Source organism: Microcaecilia unicolor, chromosome 5 (genome assembly GCF_901765095.1).
Source record: "Microcaecilia unicolor chromosome 5, aMicUni1.1, whole genome shotgun sequence".
Classification (NCBI taxonomy): Eukaryota; Metazoa; Chordata; class Amphibia; order Gymnophiona; family Siphonopidae; genus Microcaecilia; species Microcaecilia unicolor.
The window spans coordinates 57,659,810-57,686,602 of NC_044035.1; the positions used below are offsets into that span (position 1 = coordinate 57,659,810).

General features: G+C 50.2%; 3 protein-coding genes across 6 annotated transcripts in view; 2 read left to right on the top strand and 1 right to left on the bottom strand.

Annotated features, from left to right (window-relative positions):
* The window catches only part of LOC115470054 (cytochrome c oxidase assembly protein COX15 homolog), a 56,226-nt gene extending 40,658 nt beyond the window's left edge, over positions 1-15,568 (bottom strand). Inside the window, exons 1-2 of one of the 2 annotated variants that reach the window (XM_030202939.1) lie at positions 15,386-15,522; positions 1,925-2,167 (exon numbers count right to left, since the gene is read on the bottom strand). Coding sequence is in view for 1 of the 2 variants with exons in the window: in XM_030202938.1 (XP_030058798.1) it covers positions 15,386-15,469 (84 nt within the window). In the remaining variant the exon portion in view is untranslated. Of the gene's footprint in view, positions 1-1,924; positions 2,168-15,385 lie in introns of both variants that reach the window. The other variant, XM_030202938.1, reaches the window with a different exon arrangement.
* ALDH18A1 (aldehyde dehydrogenase 18 family member A1) overlaps positions 3,748-26,793 on the top strand; it is a 948,333-nt gene continuing 925,287 nt past the window's right edge. The window contains exon 1 of the mRNA XM_030202932.1: positions 3,748-3,755. The gene's annotated coding sequence lies outside the window, so the exon portion shown is untranslated. The remainder of the gene's footprint in view (positions 3,756-26,793) is intronic.
* CUTC (cutC copper transporter) overlaps positions 15,725-26,793 on the top strand; it is a 44,767-nt gene continuing 33,698 nt past the window's right edge. The window contains exon 1 of one of the 3 annotated variants that reach the window (XM_030202941.1): positions 15,725-15,807. The gene's annotated coding sequence lies outside the window, so the exon portion shown is untranslated. The remainder of the gene's footprint in view (positions 15,808-26,793) is intronic. The other 2 variants (XM_030202943.1, XM_030202942.1) reach the window with 2 other exon arrangements.

The window sequence follows — 26,793 nt, forward strand, 5'->3', positions numbered from 1 at the left end:
GCCCCTGCCCCGCAAAACCGCGAGCCAGGCAGGGGGAGGAGTAGAGAAATACGTGGAGCGTGTTTCCCTACTCCTCCCCCTGCCTACCAATCAGCTCTCAGTGCCCCCCCTCGGTGCAACACCCAAGCCCTTCCGCCCCGGCGCAACACCCAAGCCCCTACCCCCCCTCGACGCATCACCCTCCCCCCGGCACATCACCAAAGCCCCTACCCCCCCCCTCTCGGGCACATCAACTCCCTCGCCACCCGCAGCCACCAATACTAACGCTGTCCGGCCGCTGCTGCTTCTCCTGTGGAGCAGCAGCTACCGGTACAAAAGAAAAAAGCCAAAAAAGATTATTAACCTGAAACGCGGCTCCGTAGACAGCCATCTGGCTGTCATCACTGCAGCCGCTCCTCCTCTCCCCTCCACGTCACTGCCCCTGCAGGAAGACCCCGGAGGAGCGCGGCAACGTCAGAGGGGAGAGGAGGAGCGGCTGCAGAGATGACAGCCAATGCCAGATGGCTGTCTATGGAGCCGTGTTTCAGGTTTAAAATCTTTTTTTGGCTTTTTTCTTTTTGTACCGGCTGCTGCTGCTCAACAGGAGACACAGCAGCGGCCGGACAGCATTAGTATTGGCGGCTGTGGGCGGCGAGGGGGTTGATGTGCCCGAGGGGGGGGGGGGGGGGGGGTCGCTGGACATGGGTGGCTGCAGGGGGAGAGAAGGGTCGCTGGACATGAATGGCTGCAGGGGGGCAGGGAAGAGGGAGGTGGGGAGGGGGTCCTGAGACCAGATGGGTGGCTGCAGGAGGGGCGGGGGGAGAGAGGTGGGTCGCTGGACATGGGTAGCTGCAGGGGGAGAGGAGGGTTGCTGGACATGGGTGGCTGCAGGGGGAGCAGGGGAGAGAGGAGGGCCGCTGCACATGCGTGGCTGCAGGGGCAGAGGAGGGTTGGTGGGGAGGGGGTCCTGAGACCAGATGGGTAGCTGCAGGGGGGGGGCAGGGGAGACAGGAGGGACGCTGCGGGGGGGGGGGGGGGGAGGATTACCTTGCTAGCGCCCGTTTCATTGCCTACCGAAACGGGCTTTTTATACTAGTTTACTAATAATGCACATTATTAATACAGTAGTACCCAGTAAATCTAGCCTTGTATGATATCAGGCACCAACAAATCTGTTCTGAAACTGAGCAGGCAACCAGGCAAGGCTGCAACCCCTAAATATGAGTTTGATTGTGTGTTTGAAATAAAGGAATTACAGGGAAACTAGGCAAGAAGCTGGTCTAACTCAATGCATGCAGTATTTATTCAAATTAGCCACAATTTCCTACGTTCTTTACAGAGTAAGGCACTTTGTAATATACCAACTTATGAACTAGCACAGGTAAATGATATTGAAAGATCATGCATGTTAATTCCCTTTGTTATGGCTACTAGTACTACTTCAAAAGAGATATGACCAACTCCCTTCCCTACTCCCTGAGAAAAGCAACTGAAGGACAGGAGGAAAGGCTCAAGTTGGACATCGGACAACAAGAGCTATGTGATCTTTATGATGGTCCATTAAAAAGTACCACAACCTACTAAGACAGAGCTGTCAAAACTACAAACACTGCAATTTGAAGGTGCTGAAAGTGGCAGAAATGTCTGCTTCATCATCCCCACAGTCAAACTAATTCTGTTCAATGGGTGCAAAATAACCAGTGCACTTTGAGTTAAATCCAAGTGGAAGATCAACTACTGCAACTTTAACTATCCCTTCTGACCTCTTGAAGGCCCTTTGAGCCTTATTTTTCCAGGATGTATGTTTTCTAGAGAAAACAGCCAATGATCTGTCCCCTCCCACAGTCATGCAAAAAGGCAGTATTATCAGCAATTGCATCTATTTGGCAATTAGAGCAAGCAAATATTTCATTCTACAAAAAAAATAAATTAATAATAAAAATACCAGTGTTAACTTCCAAAAGTTCCTGAACAGTCACTCTCCAGAGTCTGGGTAAAAAGATGGATTTCCCAGATTTTTCCAATCTCATGGATTCTGTAAGGACTGCCTTAAAAGAAGCAGTCTCCTTTTTTTTCACTGCTGCTGCCTCCTTCATCATGCAGGTAGCCCCCATGCAGACGTGGTCAGTCCTTCTCTGCCGGGCCCCACCTCCTATGATGCGCCCTTCTTTTCCTGTGGGGACGGGATCTGGTAAAGAATGACAGAATACATCAGCGCGGGGACTCCCTGCATGGAGAGAGGCAGTGGCAGTCAAAACAACAGCACGCCTTGCTTATCTAAGCTGGATAGGGGGAGTCTATATGGCATATACTTCCTGCAGCATATCCATTAGTCCTCCTTGTAAACGGAACAAAACCTATTTATAATTTGATCTATTGTGCCAGTGTCACAAGGAGTACAAATAAAGGTTCTTCTAGAGACAGATAATGCAAAAGTATAACATCACAATAAATATCACCACAAAGAGATTACAGGGGTCTACAGGCCAGCGGCAACGTGCAGAGTGGAAAGTGGATGCTGTCCGGTTTTGGGGGGGGGGGGGGGGGCAGCAAATAATGAAAGATAAAGTTGGATAATATCCAGGAAAGGAGGAAACAGATACATATTAGACCACATGGGATGAGGTGGGGGGGGGGGGGGGGGGGTGGGGGGGCAGTGGAAGATGCTATGGACAAGGAGATCAAGGGGGCTGGAGAGACATGCCACACGTCAAGGGGGCAGAGAAGACAAGACATGCTAGAGATACTGTGCCAGAGAATCTGGTACAGGTGGTTAGCTTAGCGGGGTTTAAAAAAAGGTTTGGATGGTTTCCTAAAGGAAAAGTCCATAGACTATTATTAAAATGACTTGGGGAAAATCCACTGCTTATTTCTAGGATAAGCAGCATAAAATGTATTGAACTTTTTTGGGATCGTGAAAGGTATTTGTGACCTGGCCACTGTTGGAAACAGCATGCTGGGCTTGATGGACCTCTGGTCCGTCCCAGTATGGCAATACGTATGTAAGGAAGGAGGGAAATGCTGGATTAATTATTGGGTGGGGGGGGGGGGGAGAGAAAGAAGGACACCAGGAGCGTAGCCAGCCCTCCAATTTTGGGGGCGGACTGAGTGCTGAACACATTCCTCCCTCCTCCTCCTCCCCTCCCCGATACGCTATACATCTGTTTGCAGAAGTCAACGGCATGTCTCCAGCCGCTGACTCCAAGACTCCCTCAGCATGCTCAGTTCATGCATGAATCAAGCATGAGTGACAAGTCCCAGTGTTGGCGGCTAGAGGCACGCCACCGACTTTTGCAATAAAGAAGCACAGTTAGGAGGGGAGCGGCTGGGGAAGTGTATCTCTTTGGCTAGCCTGGCTTCGGCAAACCCACCAGCTGTTTAAAGGGGTGCAGCATTCTGGAGAGTGCCTGAGCCCAAAGCAGGGTGGGGGCCCAGGCCCCTCTGTGGCGATGCCACTGAAGGAGACAGATGCTGTGAATCATGGGAGGTCCAAAAGCAAGAGATGCAGGAGCACTGAGGGTGAGAAGAGTGAAATGCTGGCATGATGGGGGGGGGGGGGGGGAGGATACAAATGCTGTACAATACAGCAGAAGCTTGAGAGGTAGGGAACAAGAGAGATGCTAGATTCCATGGAGGGGTGTGGGAAACTGGGGACGTAAACTGAACAATGAAATGGTAGTGAAGGTAGAGGCATGGTTTAGGAGTGTAGCTGCTTCAGAGGTGTGGGGGTGGGGTCCGGGAGGAGCTTGTGCCCCCTTAAACCAAAAGCACTTCAGGTGTCTCTGGTCACAAATCTATAGATTTCAAAGATTAGGACAAAAAGCAAGGGGCTATGAGGCTCCACACACACTGGAACCTGCAGTGTTTTGGTGGCTCACATGCCTGTGGCCCTTGATCTCTTTTTCCACCCCCAACAGGGCTAGATCATAAGTACATAAGTATTGCCATACTGGGACAGACCGAAGCCCAGCATCCTGTTTCCAATAGTGGCCAATCCAGGTCACAAGTACCTGGCAAGATCCCCAAAACAGTACATTTTATGCTGCTTATCCTAGAAATAAGCAGTGGATTTTCACCAAGTCCATTTTAATAATGGTCTATGGACTTTTCCTTTAGGAAAAGGAGTGTGGTAGCCGTGTTAGTCCACTCTTAAGGTTATCAATAGAAATCAAACAAAATAAAACATGGAAAAGAAAATAAGATGATACCTTTTTTATTGGACATAACTTAATACATTTCTTGATTAGCTTTCGAAGGTTGCCCTTCTTCGTCAGATCGGAAATAAGCAAATGTGCTAGCTGACAGTGTATATAAGTGAAAAACATTCAAGCATTGCTATGACAGTCTGACAGGGTGGGAGGATGGGGGTGGGTAGGAAGTATGCATGGGGACATCAAAGTATATCTTTGGTATTCTAACAGGGTGGGTGTGGACAGGTGAGGGGAGGGTGATCAACAGAGACATACAGCTTTATGGTTTATAATGGGCTAGGAACCCCAGGTCCTTGTTAAGTCCTTTCTGTTGGGTTTGAATGATTGAATATTTTAACACCCAACAGAAAGGACTTAACAAGGACCTGGGGTTCCTAGCCCATTATAAACCATAAAGCTGTATGTCTCTGTTGATCACCCTCCCCTCACCTGTCCACACCCACCCTGTTAGAATACCAAAGATATACTTTGATGTCCCCATGCATACTTCCTACCCACCCCCATCCTCCCACCCTGTCAGACTGTCATAGCAATGCTTGAATGTTTTTCACTTATATACACTGTCAGCTAGCACATTTGCTTATTTCCGATCTGACGAAGAAGGGCAACCTTCGAAAGCTAATCAAGAAATGTATTAAGTTATGTCCAATAAAAAAGGTATCATCTTATTTTCTTTTCCATGTTTTATTTTGTTTGATTTCTATTGATAACCTTTAGGAAAAAAAATTCCAAACCTTTTTTAAACCCTGCTGAGCTGTTTTTACTACATTCTCTGGCAATGAATTCCAGAGTTTAATTATTACACATTGAATGAAGAAATATTTTCTCCATTTCGTAATAAATTTAATAGTTTGCAGCTTCATTGCGTGCCCCCTAGTCCTACAATTTTTGAAAGAGTAAGCGAGTTATGTGTACCCATTCCACTCCAATTATTATCTTACAGACCTCTATCATATCTCCCCTCAGCCATCTTTTCTCCAAGCTGAAGAGCACTAGATCCAGTCAGATCAAGCACAAAATAACACCCGAAGGGTTGGATCCACATGGATCAAGGGGATTACACAACCATTCTGGTGGGAAGGAGTAATGCATCCATCTTTTTTATGGGAATTTATGCTGGGACAAGGTATATCATGCCCTTCTAGTGGGAATAAGTGACGGTTCAGCGGAGATCCTGCCTTTCCTGTAGGATTTAGTGCTGGATCCATGTAGATCCTGCCCTTCTGGTGAGAATATATGCTGGATCCCAGTAGATGAAGCACTCCTGGAGGGAATGAGTACTGAATTCTGGTAGATTCTGCATTTGTAGAGGGAAGCAGTGCTGGATTTCTCTCCAGATAATTTGTGATGGATATGGGTAAATCCAGTCCTTTGGGGTCACTTGATGCTGTATCCAGGAAGAGACAGCCCTTAGGGTGGGAATAAGTGCTACATCTGAGTGAAATCCAGCCCTTGTGATGAGAACACTGGATCAAGGTGGAAGCAGCCCCTCTGGTGGGACTAATTGCTGAATCTGTTAACATCCATCCCTCCTGAAGGGAATAAGTGGTATATCTGGGTACTGCCTGCCCTTCGGATAGAAATGGGTGCATGAACCAGGTGGATCCAGCTCTTCTGAGGATAATTAATGTTGGAACCGGGTTATGCTGCCATTCTGGTTAACATTAGGTCCAGGATCAGGGTAGATCCAGCTTGTAAGGTAGAAGTAGGTGGAAAAAGTGTGCTGGTATATATAGGCTTTCTGGTGGACAGGAGTGATGGATCTGAATACATCCAGCCCTCCTGGTGGGAATAAGTGGTAGATAAAGATACATCCAGTATCTATCTGGTGGTATTAGTTCTGGATCAGGATAGATCCAGACCTTCAGGTGGAAATTAATGCTGGATCTGTGTTGATGCAGCACTTATGGAGGGAACAAATGATTGATCCAGGTCGATACAGCACTTCTGAAGGGAAATAGTGATGGATTTGAGTAGATAATGTCCTGCTATTGGAAAAGTGTGCTGGATTTGAGTGGCTAATACCCTGCTAGTGGAAAAGTGTGCTGGATCAAGGTTAAGTCCAGCTACTGGGAAGTAAATTTTAATTGGATCATGGTGAATTCTTCATTTCTGTTGGGAACTGGTGCTGGTTCTGGGTAGATCCAGCCCTTCTGGTGGCATTAGGTGCTGGATCCACCACTTTTCATAAGAATGATCTTGGTAGATCTAGCTAATTTGGTATGAATGAGACCTGGTTCTGGAGGGAAGAAGCAAGTGGGATTTAGTATTTTATCTTGTAGTACCTATCAATTTTGTTGGATATTTATTTAGATTTTGTTCACACCTTTTTCAGTAGTAGCTCAAGGTGAGTTACATTCAGGATATGACAAAATAAAGGGAAAAAGGGAATATGGGCCACAGGCAAGTGAGCCACCACCAGGTAAAAGTGGAGCCCCCCCCCCCCCCCTCTTGGTTTTTGTCCTTGTCTTAGAAATCTGTACATTTATGACTAGAGTCAGTTAGAATGCTTTTTGGTTTCAGGGAACACAAACCCCTCCTGAACATCACCCCAACCGCCAAACCAGCTCCGCTCCTGAACCCTGCATCTCCTTGTCCCTTCACTATCCTTCCATTGTTCACTGTCACCCTGTGACCCCAATCCCTCCATGCAATCCAGCACGTCTCTTGTTTCCTACATCTCAAGCTTCCCCTGTGATGTCCAGCATTTCTGTCCTTCCCTCATGCCCCCTTGTGATGCACAGCATTTCTCTCATCTCTCTCTCTCAGAACTCCTGAATCTCTTTCCTTCCTTCTGCCTTCTCATGGCTTTCCAGCATCTCTCTCCTTCATTCCTCCCACCCCAGTATGTCTCTCCTTCATTCCCCCCCCCCATTTCGAACAACTTTCTTCCCTGATCTCTTGATCTCCAGCATGTTTTTCTTGCTGTCCTGCCCCTTGATCTCCAGAATGTCTGCCCTCCCTTCCCCCCATTATCCACAGCATCTCTCCTCTCCCTCTGCCCCCCCAACATTGTCCAACATGTCTCTTTCCTGCTTACTAGATAATAGTGCCACTTCCCAGCTTATTTCCTCTCTCTCTTCTTATCCCAACCCCCCCCCACCCCACGAGCAGATTCTCCTCCCCCCCCCCCCCCCCCCCCCGTTGCCACCAGGCATTAGAATTCCCCTCTTCCAGCCGCACTAAACTCAATTTAAAATAGATGTCTCATCGTGCAGGACGTCCCCGCAATTACCAATACTGTCTTTCCCTGCTGGGTCCCACAATCTTATAAGTACATAAGTAATGCCATACTGGGAAAAGACCAAGGGTCCATCGAGCCCAGCATCCTGTCCACGACAGCGGCCAATCCAGGCCAAGGGCACCTGGCAAGCTTCCCAAACGTACAAACATTCTATACATGTTATTCCTGGAATTTTGGATTTTTCCAAGTCCATTTAGTAGCGGTTTATGGACTTTGACATGCTGTTCTGTTCCTGTGGGGATGGGACCTGGTAGAGACTAAAACAGGACTGGATGGTGAGCCATTAATATCTACTGGTGCCACTTCCTATGGCACGGAGTCATTTTAAGATTGTAGACATTTCAGTCCAGGAGTACCAGGAGGATCCCAGAACATAACCACAATGGCTTTGAAATCAACACAGAAGTTGTAGTTGCAGAGAATGTTCAAAAGCAGTCCGCTTTGTAGGCATTAATGAGTTGATGTGAAGTGTTTTAAGGACGACAGGCTTATTTTCGAGAGAGGACACCCATCTTTCGACACAAATCGCAAGATGGGCGTCCTTCTCACAGGGTCACGCGAATCGGCATAATCAAAAGCCAATTTTGGGCGTCCTCAACTGCTTTCCGTTGTGGGGATGACCAAAGTTCACGGGAGCATGTCAGAGGCTGTCAGGTTTCCAGCGGCAGAAGAATCACCCAAACACAAGACAAGTCAAAACGGAACTGGAACACACTTGACTGGAGCTAGGCTTCACCTACACTTGGCCGCCCTTCCCTAGGAGTTGAGCTCCTAGCTGCAGGCGGCCGGCAGGACTTACCAGACAGGACAGGAAGGCGGAACTGCAGGACACAGCAGCCGGCTGACAAACAGTAGGTCACTCTAGAAATACACTGGGGTCCCAGGCCGGCAGCAAGCAGTAGAAAAACCCAGAACACAAGCCGGGTCTGAGCAGGCAGCAGGCAGAAGAATAGTCCAGAAACAAGCCGGGTCGTGGCAGGCAGCAGGCAGAAGAATAGTCCAGAAACAAGCCGGGTCGTGGCAGGCAGCAGGCAGAAGAATAGTCCAGAAACAAGCCGGGTCGTGGCAGGCAGCAGGCAGAAGAATAGTCCAGAAACAAGCCGGGTCGTGGCAGGCAGCAGGCAGAAGAATAATCCAGGAGACAAGCAGGGTCAAAGTCACAAAGGGAAAAAATAGCACAGACGCACTGCAACAACTCTCACCAAAGGAAACACCTCTGAGGACCTCTGTTGCAAGGCAAACTAGAAACCTTCCCAGGTGCTTAATAAAGGCTGCATACAAGGGAGTTCACCAGGTACCGGTACTGCTTAGTTAAAAAAAAACCTCCTGCTTAGTTAAAAAAAAACCTCCCACAACAATCTGGAGGGCTGGAAGATCTGGACTGGACCAGCATATCTTCTGGAACATGGGAAACGGCAAGCCATCGGTTCACAGAAGCCACCAGGTCTAACCACCAGGGGCGAGGTGACTGAGAGCAAGGGACCTGGGCACAACCGTGACAGTACCTCCCCGGACTTCTCGGGAGGTCTAGATTTCCATGGATCTTCTTGGTGGAATCTGCTGACAAGTCCAGGCAGGTCATCACCGCCCATATCATTAGGCGCGGGTCGTGCAATGGTCGGTTGAGGGCGAGGCTGGGCTTTGTCAATAGAGCTGGATTGAGTGCCCAGCACTGGAGGGAGGCTACGAACCAAGGTTTGCTGTGAGCTAGGTTTCCGATTCTTAGCTCTCCGGATCTCAGGATTGTCCTACAGCTTAGGGCCTGGGACCAGTCTTCTACATAAGGTGCGGGACCACCCGCTCCGAGGAGCCGTCCTAGAGCCCCTGCTGGCTGAACTCTGGGGACTGGGCACATTAGCAGATTCCGCTTGGCACTGGCTGGTCTGGGGTAACACATACGCTCAGGTCAGGCCACCTGTAGACGTCTTTAAGTCCAGGGAGTCACTGATATCTGTCCACGCATCTGAGTCTTGGTCCTGCTGTTCACCAACCACACTATTGGTGTCAGGGAGAAAACAAAGTTTCTTGCAAGACTCGCCCCAGTTCAATATCTCACCCTTTCCCCAATCCAGGGCCGGACTGTGTCTCTGTAGCCATGGAAGACCCAATATAATGGACTGCACTGCTGATGGGAGGACATATAGGGAGATCTCCTCCCTGTGATCGCCAATATGCAAGCTCACGGGAGCCGTTTGAGTGCTTACATATCCTTGAATGCATCCATACACTGAAAAGAGTGGGATGGTCTTAGATAGTTCTTGTGTTGGAATGTTAAGTCGATGGACTAGAGACTCGGCTATAAAACTTCCACTCGCCCCGGAGTCCAGAAAGACCTCAGTCTGCTCCTGTTTGTGACCTAAGTCAAGCACTGCTGGCACTAAGAATTGGGTACGCAGAAAAGTAGAAGATTGACATTACAGTGCCCGCAGTCAGACCCTGTCTCGAGGGTCCAGGTTTAAGTGGACAATTGACCGCGTAGTGTCCCGTATCACCACAATACAGGCAAAGATTGAGGGTCCGACGCCTCTGTTTCTCTTGAATCATGAGAGGAGTATGCCCTAGTTGCATGGGTTCTACTGGTGGTTGGGGGGAACCCTCCTGCGGGCGCGGAATCTGTGGTAAAACTTGATGGCTAGGGGTCTTAATACCTATCTTGTCTGAGGAACGCCGTTCCCGGCTACGTTCCTGAAATCAAATATCATATTACACTGTTTAATTAGGTCATCCAACCTGGTGGGAAGTTCACGTCCGGCCAACTCATCCTTACTGCGGTGCCAATCCCTGCCAGAAGTTGCGATCATACTTTCATTATTCCAGGCCAATTCAGAAGCCAAGGTGCAGAACCTAATCACAGTCACCCAGGGTCTGTGTTCCCTGCTTGAGTCTCAGGAATGCAGAGGTTGCGGAAGTAACCTTCCCAGGTTCTTCAAACAATCGTTTAAATTGATCCAGGAACCCCTGGAGATCATGAAGCACCGGATCGTTCTTCTCCCAAAGCGGGGACACCCAAGCTAAGGCTTGACTGGACAGTAGAGACATAAGCTAAGCTATCCGGGTTCTCTCAGTAGGGAAATCTTGAGAGTGGAGCTCAAAAATTCTCTCACACTGGTTGAGAAAACCTCTACAGCCCTTGGAATTACTGTCATATCTAGGAGGTGACTTCAGACGGATTCCTGACGTGACTGGAGCTCTTGCTGGTGCTGGACCTAAACTTGAAGCGTCCGCTGCGGGTTTTAGAGATGCCACCATAAGTCTCTCTAGCTGGGCCATATGTGCCCCCAAAGTGTGGAGGATACTGGCGTGCTCCTGCAGCCCCTGCATGATGGATGATCCCTCCGAGCTCATGGTCTTGCAATCTGTCAGTTTCTGGCGAACCTCGGGGTAGTGAGCCCTTGGACCATTGCCGAGGGGCGGCAGGAGAATCACCCAGACACAAGACAAAGCAGAACGGAAGTGGAACACACAGGACTGGAGCTAGGCTTCACCTACACTTGGCCGCTCTTCCCCAGGAGTTGAGCTCCTGGCTGCAGGTGGCCGGCAGGACTTATCAGACAGGACAGGAAGGCGGAACTGCAGGACACAGCAGCCGGCTGACAAACAGTAGGTCACTCTAGAAACACACTGGGGTCCCAGGCCGGCAGCAAGCAGTAAAAAAAACCCAGAACACAAGCCAGGTCTAGGTAAGCAGCATGCAAACGAATAGTCCAGAAACAAGCCGGGTCTGAGCAGGCAGAAGGGTAATCCAACAAGAAGCCGGGTCTGGGCAGGAAGAAGAATAGTCCAGAAACATGCTGGGTCTGGGCAGGCAGCAGGCAGAAGAATAGTCCAGAAACATGCTGGGTCTGGGCAGGCAGCAGGCAGAAGAATAGTCCAGAAACAAGCTGGGTCTGGGCAGGCAGCAGGCAGAAGAATAGTCCAGAAACAAGCTGGGTCTGGGCAGGCAGCAGGCAGAAAAGTAATCCAACAACAAGGCGGGTCGGGGCAGGAAGCAGGCAGAAGAATAGTCCAGAAACAAGCCAGGTCTGGGCAGGCAGCAGGCAGAAGAATAATCCAGGAGACAAGCAGGGTCACAAAGGGAAAAAATAGCACAGACGCACTGCAACAACTCTCACCAAAGGAAACACCTCTGAGGACCTCTGTTGCAAGGCAAACTAGAAAACTTCCCAGGTGCTTAATAAAGGCTGCATACAATTGAGTTCACCAGGTACCGGTACTGCTTAGTTCCAAAAAAACTCCCACAACAATCTGGAGGGCTGGAAGATCTGGACTGGACCAGAATATCTTCTGGAACATGGGAAACGGCAAGCCATCGGTTCACAGCAGCCACCAGGTCTAACCACCAGGGGGCGAGGTGAGTGAGAGCAAGGGACCTGGGCACAACCGTGACAGAGGCGTAGCGAAGGCAGGACTGGGGCATGCCTAACACATGGGCGTCTTCGACCCATAATGGAAAAAAGAAGGGCGTCCCTGACGAACACTTGGATGACTTTACCTGGTCCTTATTTTCTTACGACCCATCCACAAAAATGTGCCCTAAATGACCAGATGACCACTGGAAGGAATCGGGGTTGACCTCCCCTTACTCCCCCCAGTGGTCACTAACCCCCTCCCACCCTAAAAAAAATTTTTTTTAAATATTTTTTCCAGCCCTATGCCAGCCTCAAATATCTTACCCAGCTCCATGACAGCAGTATGCAGGTCCCTGGAGCAGTGTTAGTGGGTGCAGTGCACTTCAGGCAGGCGGACCCAGGCCCATCCCCCCCTTCCTGTTACACTTGTGGTGGTAAATGTGATCCCTTCAAAACCCACTGTACCCACACGTAGGTGCCCCCGTTCACCCCTTAGGGCTATGGTAGTGGTGTACAGTTGTGGGTAGTGGGTTTTGTGGGGGGGGGGGGGGGGTGGTAGCACACAAGGTAAGGGAGCTATGCACCTGGGAGCAATTTCTGAAGTCCACTGTAGTGCCCCTAGGGTGCCCGGTTGGTGTCTTGGCATGTCAGGGGGACCAGTGCACTATGAATGCTGGCTCCTCCCACAACCAAATGGCTTGAGGATTTGGTCGTTTCTGAGATGGGCGTCCTCAGTTTCCATTATTGCCGAAAATCGGGGACGACCATCTCTAAGGTCGACCTAAATTTCGCGATTTGGGCATCCCCGACCCGTATTATCGAAATGAAAGATGGACGCCCATCTTGTTTCGATAATACAGGGTTCCCCGCCCCTTCGCCTGACGTCCTGCGAGGACGTTCTCAGGAAAACTTTGGCGTCCCCTTCGATTATGCCCCTCAATCATAGTTACCCGAAGCTATGGTCTACTTTACAAATCAGCACCCAAGAAAAAGAGCTAGGTGTCATCTATCTATATAAATAAAATCCCCCCTCAGACATTCTGAAGCTCACTCCATCTGTGGCAGTGAAGCCCTGAACTCCTGTCCTCCTGGTAGGCTAGGCTATTCGGACTACTCACCCTCAGTCATAGACCCGCACTCAGCCACGCCCCATCTGCACATAAAAAGCACCCTCAACATTCTAAAGCACACTCTGAGGATTCAACATCTCTGCCCCGCCCTGACCTATCAGAGAAGGGAGGAGCGTCACAGGTGCACCGCTCTGACCTATCAAAGGGAACTGAAACAGGAAAAGGGAGGAGCGTCACACCGAATGAGGGACCTATCAGAGGGAAGTCAAATAGAAAAAGGGAGGAGCATCAGAGGCCAAGGGGACGGCCGTATCTACGGGTGGACCTGGGTGGGCCCAGGCCCACCCAATTTCGTCCCAGGCCCGCCCACCAAGTGCACACACTGCAGCAGCCTACCTTGCCCTAGCGACACCACCCTCTGTCCCCGCTCACTCCCGGTCGCCACTGGACCCGCTGCTCTTCTCTCCCTCCCACCTCCCGAGTCACTGCTCGCCCCCTCCTCCACGAAATGGCCAATGGACCGCTCTCTCCACTCCCTCCCACTCGCCCCTGCACCCGCTATTCTCTCCCTCCCCCCTCCAGAGTCGCTGCTCCACCCCCGTGATGACGTCGAGGGCGCTCATAGGTTTCCTTGCTTTGTTTTCCCTCTGTCCCCGCTCCCTCCTGCTCGCCACTGGACCCGCTCCTCTTCTCTCCTTCCCCCCTCCCGAGTCACCGCTCGCCCCTCCTCCACGAAATGCCCAATGGACTGCTCTCTCCACTTCCTCCCATTCACCCCTGCACCCGCTACTCTCTCCCTCCCCCCTCCAGAATCGCCGCTCCACCCCGTCATGACGTCGACTTGCCTTCCTCCTTGCAGCGTCTCATACGTTTCCTTGCTTTCTTTTCAGTGTATTGCAGCTGCAGCCACTTAGGTAAGTCAAGCAAGCCTGTCAGCTACTGAATACAGAAAGGAAAAGCTAGCATGTGGGAACTTGTTCCATTTTGTTCTCTGGAATGCAGTGATTATTATACAAATGGTCTTGCTTTCATTATTTTGGTAGGGGCTGCCTTCATGACTGTCCACAGTCAGTCTACATGTGCCAGCATTGTCCACTTCAACACACTATTACCAACCAAGTTCATACAAAGTTAATTATGTACAATATGGAGATGGGGGGGGGCCTTCAGACCACTGAGGGGGGGTCCGTAAGACCACTTACAGGGGGAAAGGGGGGTCCCTAAGATCACAGAGAGGGGGAAAGGGGGGTCCCTAAGATCACAGGGGAGGGAGTCCTGACACCTGACAGGGGGGACAGGGGAGGACACTCACTGTCTCACATACGCACACACTCATTCTCACATACACACAAGCTCTCTCACAGACACACTCACACCCACTCTCTGTCACACACACACACTTGCACATTCTCACTCTCACAGACACTCTCCGCACAAAACCTTGCTAGCGCCCGTTTCATTTTAGCCAGAAACGGGCCTTTTTTACTAGTTGTAGATAATACACTGAAATCTTCTGCCCGGTGTGTGGCGGCAGTGGCCAAAAATGCAAATATGATGCTAGGAATTATTAGGAAAGGGATGGTAAATAAGACCAAGATTATTATACTGCCTCTGTATTGCTCCATGGTGCGACCTCACCTTGAATACTGCGTTCAATTCTGGTTGTCATAGCTCAAAAAAAAAAAAAAAAAAAAAAAAAAAAAGATATAGAGGAATTAGAAAAGGTTCAAAGAAGAGCGACCAAAATGATAAAGGAGATGGAACTCCTCTCAAATGAGGAAAGGCTAAAGAGGTTGGGGCTCTTCAGCCTGTAAAGAGATGGCTTGAGGGGGGATATGATCGACATATACAAAATCATGAGTAGTGTAGAATGGGTAAAAGTGAATCAATTTTCACTCTTTCAAAAGGTACAAAGCTGGGGACACTCAATGATATTACATGGAAATACTTTTAAAACAAATAGGAAGAAATATTTTTTTCACTCAAAGAATAAAGCTCTGGAATTCGTTACTGGAGGATGTGGTAACAGAATTAGAGTATCTGGATTTAGAAAAGGTTTGGACAGTTCCTGGAGGAAAAGACCATTGTCTTTTATTGGGAGAGACCTGGGGGAAGCCACTGCTTGTCCCAGGATTGGTAGCATAGAATGTTGCTACTATTTGGGTTTCTGCCAGGTACTTGTGTGCCCTGGATTGATCACTGTTGAAAGCATGATACTGGGCTAGATGAACCATTGGTCTGATCCAGTATGGTTATCCTTATGCTCTTAATTCGTTTGATTCATCCTTTACCTTCTTCCATGCCTCCATTAGAAATGCAAGAAAACCTGGGAGTTTCTCTGCTGATGTTTTCGAGCGAATACCACACAAACGTATATGAAACACGTATCATAGGCAGCTGGTAGAAAAGTAGAGACGATTAACAAGTGATAGGAGTTAGGTGACACATTAAGAAAGGAACAATAAAGCCCATGCACTGTCACTTGTGAGATACAACATATAAAAGGCTAGATAGAATCCCCTCAGTTCCTACCTCAGGTGTCCCATTGTTCATGAAACGCAACAAATGAAGCCGGTTTTGCGTCAACACCGAACGAAAGGTTAAAAACAGCAGCATCTAAGCTCCCAGCAACAGTATATATTCTGTTGTTCCTGATTTGACGGAAATACTCTTTGACCTCTGACCCCAACACTGTCCAGAGCTAATACTTTTATTGCCAACACAAAATAAAGCTCAGCACCTTGCCCCATTGTTTAATTAAAAAAAATGATGTCGCTCAACAGTTCCAGCTTAGTAGTTATATCACGCTTTATGTGCGAGATTAAAACAAATACTTCCTGTTCATTTAGCAAAGGCGGACCGAGTCCACCCCGGGCGATGCCATCTTGTCTATCACGTGACAGGAGCTGGTGATGGTGTTCGCCTACAGCAGGTTGAGTGTCGAGCGGCAGCAGGTTTGTTTTTATCTGTTCCGTTTCCCGTTTTCTAAACCACTTAACAGGGAAAATACAGAAGGAATAGTAACAGGGGTGCGATTCCATCATGTCATCTATTCGCAAGGGGTGAATGCAACAGCTTCTACTTGTTATTTTGTTTTCGCGCGGCAGCAGTGTTGCGAGACCCGCTGCAGAGCATGACACATAGTAAAACCCCAGACACGTGACCGAAAGAGTTGTGTCGCGGCCAGCTACAAAACAAAAAACCCACCCTATTAGAAAGTTGGCCAATCATCGCACAGCGACGGGTGCTGCGCGTCCAATCAGAGTAGGCGAGATTAGAACAGTGGATGGCGCTAAAGAAGCGTTGACAGAAGGAAAAGCTCTAGCTCTGTGCTATGACAGAGAAGGAAAAGCTGAGTTTAAGGTGGTAGGAAAGAAAGTGATATTGACGCGTTCAGTAATCCCTTAAATGTGATCAAAGTGTCACTTTTAAGCTCTTCCTGGCTTGGGAAATTTATTTTCTTTCAGTCGTTTTGGGGTGTAGTTCTTGCTAAGAGGCCTTTCATTTCCTGGAGTGTGGTGGGTTCCTAGAAACCCCGAAAGTCAGCATGAGATAACAGAGTAGTACATAAGGTCGTACAGAGTAGTTACTTACCTGTAACAGGTGTTCTCCGAAGACAGCAGGCAATATATTCTCACATATGGGTGACGTCACGTCGGCCCGGAGGACTTTCTAGCAAAGTCTTCATCCAAATGAAAAAAATGTCCCTCGTCGCGCGGGCGGATGCAGTGCGCATGCGCGCGTCCCTTTTCCCGCCTGCAGCGAGGACACACTCAGTTAAATTCCAAGAAAAAGAGGAATACAACTCCAAAAGGGGAGGCGGGAGGGTTGTGAGAATATATTGCCTGCTGTCTTCGGAGAACACCTGTTACAGGTAAGTAACTACTCTTTCTCCAAAGACAAGCAGGCCAATATTCTCACATATGGGTATCCCTAGCCCCCAGGCTCACTCAACATAACAAAGAACGGTCAATTGGGCCTCGCAACGGCGAGGACATAAGTGAAATTGACCTGAAACAAAACACAACTAACTGAGAGTGCAGCCTGGAACAGAATAAAAATGGGCCTAGGGGGGTGGAGTTGGATTCTAAACCCCAAACAGACTCTGCAGCACCGACTGCCCAAACCGACTGTCGCGTCGGCTATGCTTCTGAAGGCAATAATGAGATGTGAATGTGTGGATTGAAGACCATGTCGCAGCTTTGCAAATCTCTTCTATTACTACTACTACTTAACATTTCTAGAGCGCTACTTGGGTTACGCAGTGCTGTACAAATTGACAATTAAGGATGGTCCCTGCTCGGAAGAGCTTACAATCTAAAGGACGAAATGTCAAGTTGGGGTAGATAAGTTTTCCTGAGAAGAGGTGTAGTGATTAGGTGCTGAAGGCGACATTGAAGAGGTGGGCTTTGAGCATTGATTTGAAGATGGGTAGGGAGGGGGCACGGCGTATGGGCTCAGGGAGTTTGTTCCAGGCATGGGGTGAGGCGAGACAGAAGGGGCGGAGCCTGGAGTTGGAGGTGGTGGAGAAGGGTACTGAAAGGAGGGATTTGTCTTGAGAGCGGAGGTTACGGGTAGGGACGTAAGGGGAGATGAAGGTAGAGAGGTACGGAGGGGCCGCAGATCGAGTGCATTTGTAGGTGAGTAAGAGAAGCTTGAACTGTATGCGGTATCTGATTGGGAGCCAGTGAAGTGACTTGAGGAGAGGGGTGATATGAGTATATCGGTTAAGGCGGAAGATAAGACGTGCGGCAGAGTTCTGGATGGACTGAAGGGGGGATAGATGGCTACGTGGGAGGCCGGTCAGGAGTAGGTTGCAGTAGTCAAGGCGAGAGGTAATGAGAGAGTGGATGAGAGTTCGGGTGGTGTGCTCGGAGAGGAAGGGGCGAATTTTGCTAATGTTATAGAGGAAGAAGTGACAGGTCTTGGCTATCTGCTGGATGTGCGCAGAAAAGGAGAGAGAGGAGTCGAAGATGACACCAAGGTTGCGGGCAGATGAGACGGGGACGATGAGGGTGTTATTAACTGAAATAGAGAGTGAAGGGAGAGGGGAAGTGGGTTTGGGTGGGAAAACAATAAGTTCAGTCTTAGACATATTCAGTTTTAGTTGGCGGTTGGACATCCAGGCAGCAATGTCGGATAAGCAGGCCGAGACTTTGGCCTGGGTATCCGCAGTGATTTCTGGTGTGGAGAGATAAAGCTGGGTGTCGTCGGCATAAAGATGATAGTGGAAACCATGAGAAGAGATCAGGGAGCCTAAGGAAGAGGTGTAGATTGAAAAAAGAAGGGGCCCAAGGACAGATCCCTGAGGAACTCCAACAGAGAGCGGGATAGGGGAGGAGGACGAACCATGAGAGTGTACTCTGAAGGTACGATGGGAGAGATAAGAGGAGAACCAGGAGAGGACAGAGCCCTGGAACCCAAGGGAGGACAGTGTGTCAAGAAGTAGGTTGTGATTGACAGTGTCAAAAGCGGCGGAGAGGTCGAGGAGGATGAGGATGGAGTAGTGACCTTTGGATTTGGCGAGGAATAGGTCATTGCAGACTTTAGATAGTGCCGTTTCTGTTGAGTGTAGGGGCGAAAGCCGGATTGAAGCGGATCGAGGATGGCATGAGAGGAGAGAAAATCAATACAGTGGCTGTGAACGGCGCGTTCAAGTATCTTGGAGAGGAAGGGTAGGAGGGAAATGGGGCGGTAGTTGGAGGGACAGGTAGGGTCAAGTGATGGTTTTTTGAGGAGTGGAGTGACCACAGCATGCTTGAAGGTGTCCGGGACAGATGCAGTGGAGAGAGAGAGGTTAAGGATATGACAGATGGTGGGGGTGATGGTAGGAGTGATGGTGTTGAGTAGGTTAGTGGGGATGGGGTCAGAGGAACAAGTGGTGGCTTTCGAGGAGGAGAGGAGATGGGCGATTTCCTCTTCGGTGATAGCAGGAAAGGAGGAGAAGGAGGCCTGGGTAGGTTGGATGAGAGAGTGAGATATAGGCTGAAGAGGAGGAGAGGGAGTAGTGGTGAATTCGAGGTTGATCTTCTGGACCTTGTCACGGAAGTAGTGGGCCAGAGATTGAGGAGAGAGTGAAGGGGGGGTGGGAGCAGAGGGCACTTTGAGGAGGGAGTTGAGGGTGGCGAATAGACGACGAGGGTTGGAGCTGAGGGAATTGGTCAATTGGATATAATAGTCCTGCTTAGCGAGGAATAGGGAGGATTGGAAGGAGGATAGCATGAATTTGAAGTGAATGAAGTCAGTAAGGGTGCGAGATTTCCTCCAGAGGCGTTCAGCTGAACGGGCGCAGGAGCGAAGGTATCGGGTGCAAGGGGTCAGCCAGGGCTGGGGATTGGTACGTCTTGTGGGCCGGGAGGTGGACGGTGTAAGGGCGTCTAGAGCAGAGGAAAGAGTGGCATTGTAAGTGGAGACAGCTTTGTCAACAGATGTGGAGGACAAGATGGAAGGGAGGAGAACAGAGATAGTAGAGGATAAGGTGGAGGGGTCAACAGCCTGGAGATTTCTGGACGTAGTAGTTAGTGTTGGGCGAGATTGAGGGGGAGGGTGCTGAAGTGTGAATGTGATAAGGTGGTGGTCGGAGAGAGGAAGAGATGAAACGCAGAAAGTGGAGGGTGAGCAAGTAGAAAAGAGGACGAGATCAAGACAGTGGCCAGATTTGTGAGTCGGGGTGGTGGGGCTCAGTTGGAGGTTGAAGGAGGAGGTAAGAGTGAGGAACTGAGAGACATATGAATCGGAAGGGTTATCAGTGTGGATGTTGAAGTCACCGAGAATGAGGGATGGGGATGAGGGCTCAAGAAAGACGGAGAGCCAGGCATCGAAGTCGGTAAGGAAGGATGGGAGGGAGGGATTTATCAGGGGGGCGGTAAATGACTGCAACTCTGAGTGGCAGTGGGTGGAATAGGCGGATGGAGTGAACTTCAAAGGATGAGAAGCTGTGAGACTGAGGTAGGTGGAGAGGTTGGAAGCTGCAGGCGGGCAAAAGTAGTAGTCTGACGCCGCCACTGCGGCCGACTGGGCGGGGCGAATGGGAGAAAAGATAACCTCCGTGGCATAGGGCTGCTATTGAGGCACAGTTGTCCGGGGTGAGCCAGGTTTCAGTTAGGGCGAGCAGATGAAGCGAATGGGAGATGAAGAGATCGTGGGTGAAGGGAAGTTTGTTGCAGATTGAGTGGGCGTTCCACAGGGCACACGAGAAGGGGAGGGAGGAGGGGGGGAGGATGGGAATAGGGATGAGATTGGAGATATCGCGGGATCGTTTGCATAGATGAGATGAGGACGAGGACAGGTGTGGGGGACCTGGGTTGGGATTGATGTCACCCGCGGATAGCAGGAGAAGGAGCAAGAGAGTGCGGAGAAGGGTGGGTGAGGAAGGGCGACGAAGACGGGATGCGCTTAGGAGGAAAGGGGAAGGGTTCATGGCAGGAAGGAGGTGTTGAAGGTTGAGAGCTAGGAAGGAGGAGGAAGACAGTAGAGATGGTGAGGTGGTGGGGGACAGGGGTAGGTAGGGGAGGGCGGAAGAGGACAGGGATGGGTAGTGAGATCGTGTGGAAGACAGCGGTGAGAGGGGGAAAAGATTAGGGAGGGACAGGGCAAGGAATAGGATGTGAATGGGGGCCATGGGTAGTGACTGAGGTGTTCAAAGGGAAGGTAGGTAGGCTGGGAGACAGGCAGGTGAGGGTAAGCAGTCGGGCAGGAGAGTGATGAGCTGGAAGGAAGATGGGCTGGGAGGCAGGCGGGTTTCCGGGTGGGTAGTAGACAGTCAGGTGGTTGGTGGTAAGTCAATGATTGGCTAGTAGTCAAGTTGAGTGGCAGGCTGGAGTGGTTTGAAGCAGGAGCTGGCGGAATAGGACAAGCTGATGCAGACAGATTGGAACAGGCTGGGACAAGCTGAAGTAGACGGACTGGAACAGGCTGTATCAGGCAGACTGGAGTAAGCTGGCTGGAGCAGAGGGCCTGGAGTAAGGGAGTAGCTGGAGCAGGCAGGCTGTAACACGCTGGATCAAGTAGACTGGAACAGGTTGAGGTAGATGGACTGGAGCAAGCAGGTGGCTGACTTTAGATGAGCCAGTGACGCAGCCATGGCTCTAACATTATGAGCCGTGACATGACCGTCCAAAGTCAGCCCAGCTTGGGCATAAGAGAAGGAAATGCAATCTGCTAGCCAATTAGAAATGGTGCGTTTTCCGACAGCAACTCCTCTCTTATTGGGATTAAAAGAAATAAACAGATGGGCGGACTGTCTGATGGGGCGTGTCCGCTCCACGTAACAGGCTAGTGCTCTTTTACAGTCCAAAGTGTGCAACTTGCTTTCGCCCGGGCTCATGTGAGGAGGGGGAAAAAATGTTGGCAAGACAATTGACTGGTTCAGATGGAACTCCGACACCACCTTCGGTAAAAACTTTGGGTGCGTGCGGAGAACTACCTTGTCATGATGAAAGACAAGGAAAGGTGCATGAACTACCAGGGCCTGAAGCTCACTGACCCTACGAGCTGAAGTAACCGCCACCAAGAAAATGACCTTTAAGGTCAAGTACTTCAGATGACAGGAATCCAGTGGCTCGAAAGGAGTTGTCATCAGCTGGGTGAGAACGACGTTGAGATCCCATGGCACTAGAGGAGGTTTGACAGGGGGCTTTGTCAAAAACAAACCTCTCATGAAACGCATGACTAAAGGCTGTCCAGAGATAGGCAGACCATCTACACGTGAATGATAAGCACTGATTGCGCTAAGATGAACCTTGACCAAGTTGGTTTTAAGACCGGACTCAGATAAATGTAGAAGGTACTCAAGCAAGGTCTGTGCAGGACAAGAGAAAGGATCTAGGCCCTTGCTGTCACACCAGACAGCAAACCTCTTCCATTTAAAAGAATAACACTTATGTGTGGAATCTTTTCTGGAAGCAAACAGGACTCTGGAGACACCCTCAGAGAGACCAAAAGAGGCAACCTCTACGCTCGCAACATCCAGGCCGTGAGAGCCAGAGACCGGAGGTTGGGATGCAGAAGCGCCCCCTCGTTCTGAGTAATGAGGGTCGGAAAACAGTCCAATCTCCATAGCTCTTCTGAAGAAAGTTCCAGAAGAAGGGGAAACCAAATCTGACGGGGCCAAAAGGGCGCTATCAGAATCATGGTTCCCTGGTCTTGCTTGAGTTTCAGGAGAGTCTTCCCCACTAAGGGAATGGGAGGATACGCATATAGGAGTCCTGTCCCCCCAAAAAGGAGGAAGGCATCCGATGCTAGTCTGCCGTGGGCCTGAAGCCTGGAACAGAATTGAGGAACCTTGTGAGTGTCCTGGGAAGCAAAAAGATCTATCGATGGGGTGCCCCAGAGTCGAAAAATCTTTTTGGCAATAGTCATGTTCAAGGACCACTCGTGAGGCTGCATAATCCTGCTCAGCCTGTCAGCCAGACTGTTGTTTACACCGGCTAGATAATTGGCTTGGAGAAACATTCCGTGTTGGCAGGCCCATAGCCACATCTGCACGGCCTCCTGACACAGAGGGCGAGATCCGGTACCCCCTTGCTTGTTGGTGTAATACATTGCAACCTGATTGTCTGTCTGAATGAGAACAATTTTGTTGGATAACCGATCCCTGAAAGCCTTTAGAGCGTTCCAGATCGCTCTCAATTCCAGGAGATTGATCTGGAGATGCTTCTCCTGAAGAGACCAAGCTCCTTGAGTGTGCAGCCCATCTACATGCGCTCCCCACCCGAGGAGGGATGCATCCGTCGTCAGCACTTTTTGTGGCTGAGGGATTTGGAATGGGCGTCCCAAGACCAGATTGGATTGAATGGTCCACCAATTGAGGGAGTTGCGAAAATTGATGGACAGGTGGATAACATCCTCTAGATTCCCTGTGGCTTGAAACCATTGAGCAGATCTCATGTGTAAACGTGCCGTGGGTGTCACATGAACTGTGGATGCCATGTGGCCAAGCAATCTCAACATCTGCCGAGCTGTGATCTGCTGAGACGCTTGTACTCTGGAAGCCAGAGACAGAAGTTTGTCCGCTCTGGGTCCTGGAAGATAAGCACAAGCTGCCTTTGTGCACAACAGAGCTCCTATGAATTCCAATTTCTGAGCTGGGACGAGATGGGACTTGGGATAATTGATGACAAACCCCAGCATCTCTAGCACCTGAATAGTCATCCGCATGGACTGCAAAGTTTCTTGCGGGGAAGTGTTCTTCACCAGCCAATCGTCCAGATAAGGGAACACATGCACTCCCAGTCTGCGTAGCGACGCTGCCACAACTGCCAGGCACTTTGTAAATACCCTGGGAGCAGACGCCAAGCCAAAAGGCAAAACACAGTACTGAAAGTGCTGTGATCCCAGCCGAAATCGAAGATACTTCCTGTGAGCTGGAAGTATCGATATGTGAGTGTAAGCGTCCTTCAAGTCCAGAGAGCATAGCCAATCATTTTTCTGAATCATGGGTAGAAGGGTGCCCAGGGAAAGCATCCTGAACTTTTCTCGGACCAGATATTTGTTCAGGGCCCTTAGGTCTAGGATGGGACGCATCCCCCCTGTTTTCTTTTCCACAAGGAAGTACCTGGAATAGAATCCTAGCCCTTCTTGCCCTGGTGGAACGGGCTCGACCGCATTGGCGCTGAGAAGGGCGGAGAGTTCCTCTGCAAGTACCTTGCTTGTGGTAGGAGCTGAAAGACTGAGCTCCTGGTGGGCAATTTGGAGGTTCGGAAATCAGATTGAGAGTGTACCCGGACCAGACTATTTGGAGAACCCACCGATCGGAGGCCACCTTTGGTGAAAAAATTTTAACCTCCCCCCGACCGGTAGATCGTTCGGCACAGGTACTTTGATTTCAGCTATGCTCTGCTGGAGCCAGTCAAAAACCCGTCCCTGGTTTTTGCTGGGGAGCTGCAGGGGCCTGCTTCGGTGCCCGCTGCTGACGAGAGCGAGCGGGCTGGGGTCGAGCCTGAACCGGCTGACGGGAATATGAAGTGTACTTGCAGCTTCTAGAAACGTAAGGATCACTTCTTTTTCCCTTAAAAAACTTCCTAGAAGTGGAAGTGGATGCAGAAGGCGCCCGGCGGGAGAGAGAATCCATAGCATTGTCACGCTGGTAGAGATGATCAATCATCTCTTCTACCTTCTCTCCGAAAAGGTGATCCCCCCCGGCTTGGGATATCTGCTATCTTCTGCTGAGTTCGTTCCTCCAGGTTAGAGGCACGCAGCCATGAGAGTCTGCGCATCGCTATACCTTGGGCAGAAAAGCGAGATACCACATCACAAGTGTCAAAAACGCCCCTAGACAGGAACTTGCGACACGCCTTCTGCTGCCTGATCACTTGGCGAAAGGGTTCGGCTTTCTCCTGTGGGAGTGCATCTACCAAACTCTCAAGTTGCCTCACAGAGTTCCGTAAATGAATACTCGTGTAGAGCTGGTATGATTGGATTTTGGCAGCGAGCAGACCAGCCTGATACGCCTTCCTCCCAAAAGAGTCCAGAGTTCTATACTCCCGCCCAGGGGGCGCCGAGGAGAAGTTCCTAGAACTCTTGGCTCTTCTGAGAGCGGAATCCACCACCGCTGAATCATGAGACAATTGAGCCCGCATGAGACTGGGTTCCCCGTGGATCCGGTATTGGGACTCAACTTTTTTGGGGACGGTTGGACAAGAAAAAGGCTTCTCCCAGTTCCTCAACATAAGTTCCTTGAGAGTCTTATGGAAAGGAACTGTGGCAGAAGATGTAGGTGGAGATGGATAGTCCAAAACCTCAAGCATTTTGGCTCTGGGCTCGTCCACAATTTCCACAGGGAAGGGGATGGCCTCAGACATCTCCCGAACAAAAGAAGAGAAAGACAAGCTCTCGGGGGGAGAAAGTTGTCTTTGGGGCGAGGGAGTAGATTCAGATGGGATGCCTTGAGAGTCCTCACCAGAGAACTCCCCATGCATTTCATCGTCATCCTCTGATGAGGTATTATCAGATGGGGCTAAAAGCTCAGACAGAGCCGCCCGAATCTGAGCCCGTCTTGACGAAGAGGCTTGACGCCCTCTATGATGATGTCGAGAAGTTGACGGTCCCTGAGACTCCGGCGAAGCTTCCTGCCCCGATGTCTCGGGAGAGACAACCCGGGAAGTCAATGACACCGGTGCCGGAGGCGGCACCGGTGAGACAGACCTCACCACGGGCTGAAGGCCTGATGCATAAACATCCGGCACCGGCAACGTCGATACCTCCGACACCGTCGGCACCGGTGCCTCTGAAGTCATCGACACCGGTACCGCCGGCACCGTCGGCACCGACAACCTCGGTGCCGATTGCCACTGCTGCATCATTTCCATGAAAAAAAGGAAAAAGGGCCTGCATACGCTCATCAAGAGCTGCTGCCGGAAGATGCTGAGGGGTCGGCTGAGGCATTGGAGGCAAAGTCTGCTGAGGTTGGGGAGTGGGGACTCGGCTGCCAGTGACCCCACGCATCGGTACCTCAGTAATAGAGGGGGAGTGATCCTCTCGGCACCGACGCTTCTTGGGTATCGAATGTATCGACCCGGAGCTCCCGGTGCCGTGATGCGAAGGAGAACGACGACGGTGCCTCTTGGCCTTCGCCCGACGCCCATCGTCGAGACTCCTCGGCACCGGAGAAGAGGACGTGGAATCCACACGTCTCTTCGGGGCCGGGTCTGATGCAGGACAGTCCCGAGGGGGTCTGCAAAGCAGGAGGCGCCAAGGCGGGCGGAGACCCACTCGATGCATCACTGCTCCCAGCGTGCATCGGTCGAATGGCAGCCTGTCCCCGGTCTCCCGGTGCCGACGCTGTGTCTGACTGCGGGCAAACCTGGACCCTCGGGACAGGGTCTGACTGCGGGCACTGTAATAAGTCAATCTTCTACCCTTCTGCGTACCCAATTCTTAGTGCCAGCAGTGCTCGAGTTAGGTCACAAAGAGGAGCAAACTGAGGTCTTTCTGGACTCCGGGGCGAGTGGAAGTTTTATAGCTGAGTCTCTAGTTCATCGACTTAACATTCCGAAGCAAGAACTATCTAAGACCATCCCACTCTTTTCAGTGTATGGATGCATTCAAGGATATGTAAGCACTCAAACAGCTCCCGTGAGCTTGCATATTGGTGATCACAGGGAGGAGATCTCCGTATATGTCCTCCCATCAGCAGTGCAACCCATTGTATTGGGTCTTCCATGGCTACAGAGACACAATCCGGCCCTGGATTGGGGAAAGGGTGAGATATTTGAACTGGGGCGAGTCTTGCAAGAAACTTTGTTTTATCCCTGACACCGATAGTGTGGTTGGTGAACAGCAGGACCAAGACTCAGATGCCGAAGGGAGCTGTGCAGGTGTTCCATTTGCAGCCTGAGACCCTGAGGAAGCAGCAAAACGCTGGCCATCGTCGGCTCAAGGCAGCATACGAAGGACCGCACAGCAGAGAGCAGCATCTGATGGACACTACCACATAAAGTTAAGTGGATTAGTACACATTTGACAGCTCATTAGGCTCTAGTAGTTTCTAGCAGCGATTGATGCATTGAAAATTGGTCAGCATTTGTTATCACTGTAAAAGAAAAATACACATAAAATAAGCATTTTTGACCACAGCGAATAAATTTTTCGGAACTGTGGCACCAGGGTTTTTTGCCTATGATGAAGAGAGGACCATTGTGTCTGTTTAGCTCTGTGAGACCGATTTTTGGTCTCTGAGCTCTTTGAGGCTTTTTCCCCGAGAGTCATTCTGAATTGCGTGGATTTTTTGTTTTCGTTTGAATTCAGTCATGTGAATGACCAGAATACTGGCAAATACACAAGTACAGGGGTGTCCAACTTTGGTTCTCAAGGGCTGCAATCCAGTTGGGTTTTCAGGATTTCCCCAATGAATATGCATAAGATCTATTTGCATGCACTGCTCCATTGTATGCAGATAGATCGCATGCATATTTATTGTGGCAATCCTGAAAACCTGACCT